Genomic DNA, 11,454 nt, shown 5'->3' on the forward strand with positions numbered 1-11,454 from the left:
CCAATTTTTGTTTGTTTCTGAATCCTTTTTCTTCCAGTGCTATCCTTTTTTGCATTATTATATGATTTTAGTGTATTATCTCTCACTCTTATGCATTTTTTCTTCTTTATTTCTTTTGTTCGTATTATGAAAATTCTAAAAAAAATCTTGTGGAGGGGTTTGAATAGAGAAATCTTATGCCTAGCATGTTGCTTCTTAGTTGCCCTAGGGTAGAAAGTAAGTGCAAGGGGTCAAATGGACGGCTTTTAGTGGATGATAATTTGCATGTTGAATTCACCCACAAATCTTTAGTTTGGAGGGAGTCTTGTAGAGTTGGGTTTTGCAAGAAAGAATTATAATTTGAAGGGAAATTTTGCTCCTCGAGGGAAAGAAGGGCAATAGTGTGCATTAAGCAAGGTGAAACAACCAAAGCTGAATAGACATCAATTTAATTTTTTGGAATTTATTTTCTAGAAATTATATACAAAGTAATTAGTATAATGTGTAACTAATTTAGAGAATAGTATATTAGTAGTACAATTCTATCATAAAATTATTTGAAACGATTTATACCTACAAATTGAAGTAATATAATATATAAAACTTTCTATAAAAGCTTTAAAAATGTTCCATTGTTTGTGAATCAAATGTAGATCTTCTACACCTTAACATTTAAAGCTTTGGACTTTTGCATATACTGTTTGATGTTATGGATTTTTTTTAATGCCGTAAAGATTATATTAAAGAAAAAAAATAAAGTATTGTATAATTTTGTACCATCCTTATATTATAATTAATTTCATGCACTAAGCCAAGTAGAAACCTCTATATCTATCACTGTTTTTTCAAAACTAATTAGTTTTGAGTAGTGTATTATTAAAATTCAGTTTATAAATTGTATGATTTTCAACGTGAAAGGTTTTTTTTAATATAAATGTAATGTTTTCAATTACAAAAAAGTTAGTGTTAGTAATGTGCATTATGTATGTTAAAAATTAATAAAAATAATCACACCTTTTTCATAAAATATTTTATTTCTAATACCAAAAAAAAAGTCAATGTAAAATAGGTTATTTCACAAATTCATAATAAATACCACATCCTATGCATGTATAAGAGCAAATATGAATCTTAAGACTTCTCTTGTAAACATCAAAAGATTACTAAAGTTACAGGGAAAAATTAAATTAAATAAATAAATTACACTATACACAAAGATTATAAAAAATAAAATCGCATGAATCATATATTTGCACTTGAAAAGCTCATAAATCTAAAAAGGTGGACCCAACCAAAATAACATACATGTGTTCAAGTTTACATTAACTATTTTTGTTATTTCAGTGATACTTTTATATTTTTGAAAATTTCCATTAAAAACGAAATGAAAAATTCATATCTTACTTTTACTCAGTGATGGAACAGTTGTTTATAGAGTGACAAAAACTGGGCAGAGAAGTTTTGTTTTATTTTCTTACACTTCCCTACTGTAAGGCTATGTGTTTTGCAATAATTATTCACAAAAGTATCTGAAGCAGCCATTTTCTATAAGCTTGGGGCTTCTACGTTAAACTGATGTAATATGAGATAAGCAACAACTTGATATTATTTTCTTTGCAAATAAGATATCTGAAACATTGCAAAACAAATTTTACAAGTATGTCAAATGCAAAATACTGATGTTGAGAGTCTCAAGAGATGGGTGAAATTAATATCGAATTTGATGTTGTGTCATTAAGAATTTGATTAGAACCATATCATTGATGGTTTAAATTATTAAAATATTTTTTTTGTTATAAAAAAATTGAATCCAACTTCAATTTGATACACTGTTTTATCATAATCATCAAAATCAATATACATCCATTGGAGCAATATACGAAACAAATGAAAAAAAAAATGTCTGCATTTTACTTTATTTATACAAAAAGTTTGCAATTCTTGTAATTCTTTCTCAATTTTATATTTTATAAACAATGAATTACATAAATATACATGTGCATGTACATATTTTACTTTTCCATTTTTATTATTTATTGTATAGTTTCAATTATAAAACATGCTGGAACTTTACCAATAGCAGAATGGATACCTTGTACTATCTGTCATCATTTTTTTTGGTAGTAGGCAACAGAATTTTGTACATATGTTGCATATTCTAAAGGGAAAATACTTTGTCAAAAGATTGGAAAAGTGACCTACTGGATTTATTATTGATGATGTACAAAAAAAGCATATTTTCATACTAATATATTTATTTATTTAAATCAAATATTACAAGTTCTTTGTTTACATTGTAAGAAATTTAGTCAATGCTTTTAATTTTTAATGTATCATGTATGTATAATATTAATAATAATAAATTTATTAGTTTATAAATACACATGTAATTCACATGACATTGCACATGTAGTTTTTAATAAGATTTTTTTTATTATAATATTGAAAAGGCAAGTTTGGAAAAAAAATGATATTATGTATGTATATATATATATATATATATATGAAAAGTCATTAATTTTGAAAGCAACATGAATTCAAACATCAAAAATTCAAAATATTTGGCTGCAAAAAAATAAATCAAAGGAAATGAAACAAAAAAACAGCTTATTGAGAAAAAAAATATATTGAAAAGAAAAGAAAACACAAAACAAACATGTGCTATCCAAAATAAGGACAATCACATAAGAAATCTCAATAGATAATTTTTCAAAGTAATAATTGTATTGAAAAAGAAGATGTTGGATGTTGTTAGGAAAATTAAAATAATGTTAATTTTTTTCAATTAATTTGTGTGATTTATTTAGATATTTAAAATAAAATAATAAAGATAATAATTAAAAACAAGAAATGTACTAATAAGAATAAAGAAGGCTTCACTCTTGTTTCCATATATACTATCTAACTAGAATTTATATGGCAATGTTTTATAGAACCTCCAATACATGTTTTACTTGTAAGACACATGTCTAATTTGCAATGCAAGTTTCTTATATGTGTGCCATATGGCTAATTTGTACCACAAGTTGTCAACATGCGAAATACAAAGCCAACTTATTATCCAAGTTTCCAACCTATCAATCACCTATAAATATGTATAAAGTCAAATTTAAGTCTATAAAGCTTCTAAACAACTTCTCTATAAGATATTAAATAATCTATCTACTTTTATATTCTAACTAGTTTTGATTATCTATGTAATTATGTATGTCTATGACATAATCTCTTTTTTTTTTTATTTTTAGAAAGAAGTCCCACAAGGAGCATTAATCATATGTTGAAGAAGTCTAATATGCAACAAATTGTATTTATCAAAAAAAAATTATTTTTCAAAAATTGATAAGCTTATAACAAAAGATATAATAAATTATAAATTAAAACTACATACAAAAATAAAGGCACGATTAAAAGAAGCTCAAGAATTACAAAAGTTCAATAAAATTGTTTATTGCAAAAAGAAAAACCTCAATTTTGCATTGAAAATAAGGTATAATTACTTTGTCATAATATCAAGACTAGTCATTTTTATGAAAATTCTGATTATTGTAGACTTGGACTATTTTTCATTTGTAAATAAATCCATGTAATTACTTATTGATTATATTTATTAAAGTCTATATATATATATATATCATGTGTTCCAAGTATCTTTTTAAAGCTATATAAGATATTGGATATATTGACATGAAATATTTAAGGTTCTTATAATTTGTATAAAGTCACTAAATTAGAAGTCCCTATTAAATAATGGCACTATTTTTGAAATGAATCTATAATTGCAAAAAGCTCTTTATTACAAATTATGTAATTGATCTTAGCTAAAAAAAAAATTTTAATAAAAAGATATAAAATGAAGTTTATTATCTGCTTATATTTATAACAATACTTTATTTAAGACAAAGTCTAATGCATTTTTTTCCATAAAAAATATCTTAAAAAAATAAATACAATATAAAATTATAATAAAGTTAAAGTTATCTTTAAAGCTTCAAATACCACTTTAGCTTCTTTTTTCCACTCAAATTTGTCTTTACATGTCAAACATTTAAGAGAAGCTATAACTTTTTTTGAAAATTAATAAAAAATTAATAATAATTGATAAATTTCAAAAAATAATGTATGTATCTTTTTATTTTTTAAATCTTCTTATCTATAATAGTTTGAAATTTCTTAGGAATAAGACCATCATTTGAAATGGTATATTTTAAGAAATCAACTTGAATTATGTAAAATATACATTTCTCTATCTTAGCATATAGTCTTGCATCTCTAAGTTTTTCTGAGACATAACAAATATGAAATTCATGTTCTTTTATGTTTCTAGAGTAGATTAAAATATTGTCTAAATAAAAAAAATAAAAAACTCATCTAAAAATTCTCAAAAAATATGATTTATTAGATTTTGAAAAATATTTGATGTATTTGTCATTCCAAAGGGCATGGCATTATATTCAAAATATCCATACTTTATTCAAAATGTAATCTTCTATTTATTTTGATCTTTTATGCATATTAGATTATATGCTTCTTGTAGATTTATTTTTGTATGGATCTTTTTTTAATTCAATTCATGAAAGAAATATGATAATAAAGATATAGGATATCCATTCTTGATAATGATCTTATTAAATCTCTTATAATCTACGAATATAACAAATGACCATCTATGACTTTTACATGTATGGACTTAGTTTTTTTTAATTAGGAATATTTATTTATTTTTTTAATAATTTATTTATTTATAAAACAATTTGAGGCTCTTGAATTTAACAAAATAAAGACTTTGTAATTTTTTTGTCTTAAAAAAATATCTGTTATAAATTAAAATGGGGGATTTGAAGAGAGAATAAAACTTAAATTAGGTATTATCCTAGATTTTAGCCACATGATCCTTATTGTAGCTAGACAAATTTATTTTTTAAGACATTGTATATTTTGGCAACCATGCTCTTTATTTTATGATTGTATATATATATATATATATATATTTTTAACAATGTTAAACAATTTACTTAAGTTCTCTGCAATATTAATATAATTCTTCTTAAAAATTTTGAATCTTTTTTAATTGAGTGAGCGATTAAAATATATCATATCAATTTTTATAGATTATAACTTTGATGAATAAGTTTCTAAAAACTTAAAAATTATCATCATTGCTTATTTTTTTTATTTTTAATCTAAATCTTTATTCTTTGCATCTTTCAAAAAGTTAATTATTGCATGCTATGGCTTGAGTAATAAATTATTCCAATAAATCTTCTTTTAGCATTTTCAATAATAAATCTTTGATATTATCTTTTAATCTATATCAAAATTTATTAATAAAATTTTCTTCATTCAAATCAATATTATAAGCAAGTTTTTGGAATTTAGCAGCATATATGATAGCTAATTGTGATTTTTGTTATAAATATAAGAGTTTTATTTTCATTATCTTTTTTCCAATCACTTTCTTTAAATATGGCCATAAATAATTTTAAAAATAAATTTAGATCATATAAGAGTTATGAATTCTTTTCCATCAAAGGTACAAATCAAGAGAGATCACTTCCACATAAGAAGGTGCCTATAAATCCAACTTGAATAAATCAATCAAAATATTAGAAATGATGTAATTTTAGATAGAATTTGGCTTATTGTAGAAATCTTTTAAATTTTGATCTTATTCTATTGAAATTTTTAGACATATTAATTTTTTCTTCTTATGTGCTTATAGTAGCAAGACTTCTTAGATTTAATTAAGAAGTAGATGTACTTACTTCTTCCAACTGCATAACTTCTTAGCATAGACATTGAACCTCATAGTTGACTTTTCTATAGATGTAGAAATAATACTTTCATAGTTAAAATTTATAATATGTTAAATTCCAACCTTAAAAAGGTTTGAAAATGCATGAAGATTTGTAATAATTGCAAATATATTTTCACCTCTGCTAAATATAATATTCATAAGTTTTCTTCCAAATTCTATAACACATAGTTTTAACAAATCCACATATCAAATTACTAAAGAATAATCTTTAATCTCTAATATCAACTAAAAATTTCTTCAAAGAAGGATAGTCTATTTTTTTTAAGAAAAAAATCAATATTTAAAAACCAAAATATTCATTTAAAATTGGATAATCTGCAATCTTTAAACCATAATAAAAGAAGAGAGATAATATAATCACTTCTACAACAAATGAAGAATATTGGATTAGCACTCTTGTCAAACTATCAAAGATATGAATTGCAAAGAACCAAAGAATCAATACACTCTTATGTTACTAAAAAAGAATGAATCATCATCCAAAGATAATATAATATTAGAACTAGAATGACTATTGCCAAAGACTCTTGGAATAAAACTAAGAATAAGAAAGTTGTTGACAAGAATAAAAAAAGCTTTATTCTTGCATCCATATATAATATGTAAGTAAGAGCTAAGTGGCAACATTCTATTGGACCTTTAGTACATGTCTAACTTATAGAACATGTGTCTAATTTGTAATACAAGTTTTTTTACATATGCACCACATGGCCAATTTGTAATACAAATTATCAATATGTGCAATACATAGCCAACTTGTTGGTTAAGTTGTCAACCTATCAATTGCCTACAAAGCATTTATGAATTCAAATCCAAGTCTATAAAGCTTTTAAGAAGCTTCTCTATAAAATATTATCAAATCTATCTATTTTCATATTCTATTTAATTCTTATTATCTAGGTTATTATATATATTTATGACATTCATTGATATTAAATACCAAAGCCTATTGAATGAATGATTAATAAACAAGGGATTAAATTATCTTTAACTATAAGCTTATTTATGACTTGTATTCAATACTATGCCTCCAAATACTTATTTCATGACAAAACTAAAAAGCATAGTTCTATTAAAAATTACATGAATATATATAAAATATTTTTATATATTTTTATACTTATTTTATAATTAAAGATTCTATTAAATATTATATTTATTCTAATATATATATATTTTTAAGAAGTTGTTAAAGTAATACATATATATTGTTAATGCAGTACTTCTTTAGGTTTTCATCATTAATTTAGTCTATCCTTTTTCTTCCTTCTCACTTGCCAACTTCTCATCTTTGTTTCTTATTTCTAGTTTTTTTTTTTTTTTTTTTTTTTTTTTTCATTTCATATCAATACTTTCTTGTTTCTAGCCCTTGTCATCCATCCTTCTTTCTTGACATTCATAATCTATTCCATATTTGTTGCTCCTTATTCCATATTTGTTATCCTCCATTCTTATTCCCATTTCCATTTGTAATTTATCAAAAACAACTTTCAAAGCAATTCAAGTTTCTTACTTAGAAAATCATCCTTGAATCTCAAAGCCTTTTGCCATGGATTGTACACATGATATCTATTTCAAGAGACATGTGTATTTTTAATTTAAACTATTTTTTTAAGATTTTACAAATACAAAAAATATAATTGAATAATCCAATAGTCTTAAAATTCTAATAAGATATACTATCTTTTAATTACAATTCAATATCAACAACATTTTAGTTACAAAATAATTTTATAAAAAACCAACTATGTTCAAGGCCACTATTACTATTCACTATAATAAGAAACAAGAACATGGAACAAGCATTGGGAATGGAGGATAAGAATAGAGAACAACGATGGAAGAGTTGACGTGGAGGACGGGTGATGGGAGACAAGGAAATTGGGACTAGGGATGGGAGAGAGGACACGGTTTAAAAATGGGGATGGGAGTTAGAAACAAAGAGAGGGATGGGAGATAGACTAAATTAATCATGAGAACCTAGGGGGGTGTCATGTTAACAACATAGAGATGTTGCTTAAGTAACTTCTTTTTTTATTACTAAAAGCTATATATATATATATATATATATATGAAGAACCAATTGATGAGCTAAAGTAGCAACTCATCATATGAAATAAATTGACAAATAGGTTCTAAACACAATCCAAAACTCTATTCATTCACAAGAAACAAAATTTGGATGTAAGATAAAGGCGTTGTCACAGGGTTTGGAATTAGAACGAGGCTTTTTCTTATTTAAGGTGAGAGTATGATCAGATCGATTGAGTGATTTAGGGAATGCTAAATATAATTTTTATTATTCAGAAGGACGGCTGGAATTCTTTATTTTATTGGTTCATGTAAACAATGAGATAATTTTGTCCTTTTTGCTGCCATAGGTCAGATCGAGTGGAATTCCTTCCAGCCCGACACGTCCATATTTAGATTATGGATGAATGAAACTATGACCATCGATGAAACCCTAGCGTCCACTGGGCTCCTCCCCCCCTGAGTTCGCCTTTTTGTATTCTGTCGGAGCTTGAAACCGTGAGCTTGTTTGTCGCCCTCGCTCAAGCTCGTTCACTTTCTGAGCTCTCGAGTCAGCTTTCTCTTTGTCTCTACCCCGCGATCAGCACTTGGTGTCTCACTGTGCTTGTCCGAGCTTTGTCACGTCCATTTTGGTGCCATAACGAGCGAGATCTACCATGGCGACCGAGGCACGGGAGGAGAATGTGTACATGGCCAAGCTGGCCGAGCAGGCTGAGCGTTACGATGAGATGGTGGAGGCCATGGAGAAGGTAGCTAAGACTGTGGACACGGAGGAGCTCACCGTTGAGGAGCGCAACCTGCTGTCCGTGGCGTACAAGAACGTGGTTGGTGCCAGAAGGGCCTCGTGGAGGATTATTTCCTCGATCGAGCAGAAGGAGGAAAGCAAAAGCAATGACGAGCACGTTGCGGCCATCAAGGAATACCGCGCCAAGGTGGAGTCGGAGCTGAGCACCATTTGCGACAGTATTCTCAAGTTGTTGGATACCCATCTCATTCCTACTTCTAGCACTGGTGAGTCGAAGGTGTTTTACCTGAAGATGAAGGGAGATTATCACAGGTACTTGGCTGAGTTCAAGACTGGAGCCGAGAGGAAGGAAGCTGCTGAGGCCACATTGTTAGCCTACAAGTCCGCCCAAGTAATGTCCGCTGCTCTCGGATGAGTCACGCTTCAAAAGCTTGTGTTTTCCGCTTTGCCTCCATTGTTCTGCAGCTGTCGTTTGACGCGGTTATCCTAAAATTTCGAGGGATTCATTTTTCATGCCCGCATCGTGGGGTCTGATATCAATGCAGACCTAGTGTGAAAGTAGTACATCTGTACATTACAGAGCATCGTGTGAATATTCAGATGGTGTCAACTTAGACTGGCTAATGACGAGTTCCAAACTTAGAGTTGGATCGGGAATGTTACATCTCTAGGTAATAGATATCATCACAATGGCTGACGCTTGTGTCGATATGTGCAGGATATCGCGTTGACAGAGTTAGCACCCACTCACCCCATCCGATTGGGTTTGGCTTTGAATTTCTCTGTGTTCTATTACGAGATTCTCAGCTCCCCCGATCGGGCGTGCACTCTTGCCAAGCAGGTCAATATCGGTTTCGTTTAATGGCTCTGTAGTTTCAGTAATTGTTTGTGCATTACTTAATACAGACCAGATCTGATTGGGTTTTGAAAGTTTTATCCTTTTTGATTTGTTTTGTTTCAATGCTAACACTGAGTTTCTGTTAACTCAGGCTTTCGATGAAGCTATCGCCGAACTAGACACTCTTGGTGAAGAGTCATACAAGGACAGCACTCTAATTATGCAGCTTCTCCGTGATAACCTCACTTTGTGGACTTCTGACATGCAGGTAAGTTTGAATGCACAATGTCAAGCACCAGCCCAATCCGTGAAATTATGTATTTGAGCTTCGATTCAATTTTACCTTCGATTTATAATCCGATGATCTTTCTGGTGACTTCCTCACGCATTGGCAATACTCTATTGCAGGATGAGGTTGGAGCGGATGACAAGGAGAAAGTTGTTGAAGCCGAGGACTGAAACGCATGCTAAGTTTCAAGTTGCTTTTATTTGTGGAGGGGTGACGGTGAGTGGATAATCTTCCACATACTGTCGATTAGTAGTGCAATACTTGAGCCCTGTCTACCACAAGATTGGTTTGCACTGGACCTTATTTCTGGCAAGATCGTGAGAAAGTAGCTCGTCTGTTTTGGTTAGTTTCTTGTCCGGTTGGTGCTTGTACTTTCCGGTTGGTCCTCTAGTGCAGTTATCTTAGTAGCGAGTTTATTTATCTGGTTAATGAAGCATCTTCATGGAATAATGTGATGAACACATTATCTGTCGATGTACAATCTCCAATTACCTGCTTTCTCTGAAAGCGAAGAAATGATTCACATATCTCTGGTGTTTATATTGCAATCCGAATGACTTATACTTGGTTTGTTGTTTTCGCTGTTTTTAATCCGGTTGTGCGTGATGGCATGCTAAGCTTTCCTTCACCTAAGTTTCCAACCGTTTACGTCTTGTGCTGAGGAACGAGCATGTTATTTATGTTCAAACATTAATAAGTTTTACTTTATTTTACAAATTGTAGTATTATTTCAAACATGCACATATAAACAAACTGAATATCTTCAGTGTCATTGTTTTATGTCTCTTTTACTTTTCTTAATATTATTTTCATTCTTGCATTTAAGAACTATTTTAAGCTGCATCAAAAATATATTTTAAAAGCCTATTTATTCATCTTTACTTATACATGTTAACTATATAACTGAACATATATGCTTATAATAATTTTATAATATGTGGTATGTTTTTATTAACACAAGTATTGCTTCTCTAAATTTTATAACATTATGTGTTCCATCAATGATCTTTAATTTTGATATGTAGTATGAACAATGGAAATTAAATTGGCAAAAAAATAGTTTATTGATCATTCAAAGATGTAATATTGTCAGTGGCTGAGCAATGTAAGTATAAAAAACATTCTATTTAGATACGTACATTTTTTAATCATGAAAATAAATTGAAAAAACTAAAGAAATAACATTCTATTTTATATCACTAAAAAATTTACAATAACTTGTTCCTTCTATCGTTTAATTAGTATTATATATATATATATATATATATATATAGTTTGTATACATTTATAAGTATCTTCATGGTTTGTTGAATGTATGAGATATTTTTATTATGTATTGGTTTCTAATTTGTGCAGAGTTAGGATAATAACACATGCATGTGTATTTATACATACACTAGCATTAGGCTTCTTTATATGATAATGGGAGAATATATTAAAACAATAGGAACTTAAATACTTTTTGAGAATTAGAAGTGAATTGATATAAAAAAGTTGTTCTTTTAAATTAATATTACAACAATAAGTCTAAAACAAAAGAATGCCATGTATTTCTCGCTTAGTGGACAACATTCAGCATGTTGAAATTTTATAAATTGTGGTTCTTAATGTCAAACTTAGATATTAAGTCTCTTTCAAACTTTCTTTCCAACTTTCTTATGTATTGAGATACTTAAACAAAGCAATAATTGGTTATAATTGTAGTAAAAACTATAAAATTGATTAATAAATATATAGAAATATAAATGCAATCTTAG

General features: G+C 28.2%; 1 protein-coding gene across 1 annotated transcript; it reads left to right on the top strand.

The window, feature by feature from the left end:
• The first annotated feature begins 8,337 nt into the window (after nt 1–8,337).
• LOC112276165 (14-3-3-like protein) lies at nt 8,338–10,245 on the top strand. Its single transcript, XM_024507250.3, has 4 exons — nt 8,338–8,961; nt 9,289–9,411; nt 9,560–9,676; nt 9,817–10,245. Exons 1-4 carry the CDS (start codon nt 8,482–8,484, stop codon nt 9,865–9,867), a joined length of 771 nt encoding a protein of 256 aa, XP_024363018.1. The 5' UTR covers nt 8,338–8,481; the 3' UTR covers nt 9,868–10,245.
• Nucleotides 10,246–11,454: the final 1,209 nt, after the last annotated feature.

The sequence above is a fragment of the Physcomitrium patens genome, chromosome 23 (genome assembly GCF_059467195.1).
Source record: "Physcomitrium patens ecotype Gransden chromosome 23, ASM5946719v1, whole genome shotgun sequence".
NCBI lineage: Eukaryota > Viridiplantae > Streptophyta > Bryopsida > Funariales > Funariaceae > Physcomitrium > Physcomitrium patens.

Coding starts and splice junctions, on each gene's coding strand:
- LOC112276165 (XM_024507250.3), top strand. CDS start 8,482: ATGGCGACCGAGGCACGGGAGGAGAATGTGTACATGGCCAAGCTGGCC. Junction 8,962..9,288: donor TAGCCTACAAGTCCGCCCAA/GTAATGTCCGCT, acceptor CGATATGTGCAG/GATATCGCGTTGACAGAGTT. Junction 9,412..9,559: donor CGTGCACTCTTGCCAAGCAG/GTCAATATCGGT, acceptor CTGTTAACTCAG/GCTTTCGATGAAGCTATCGC.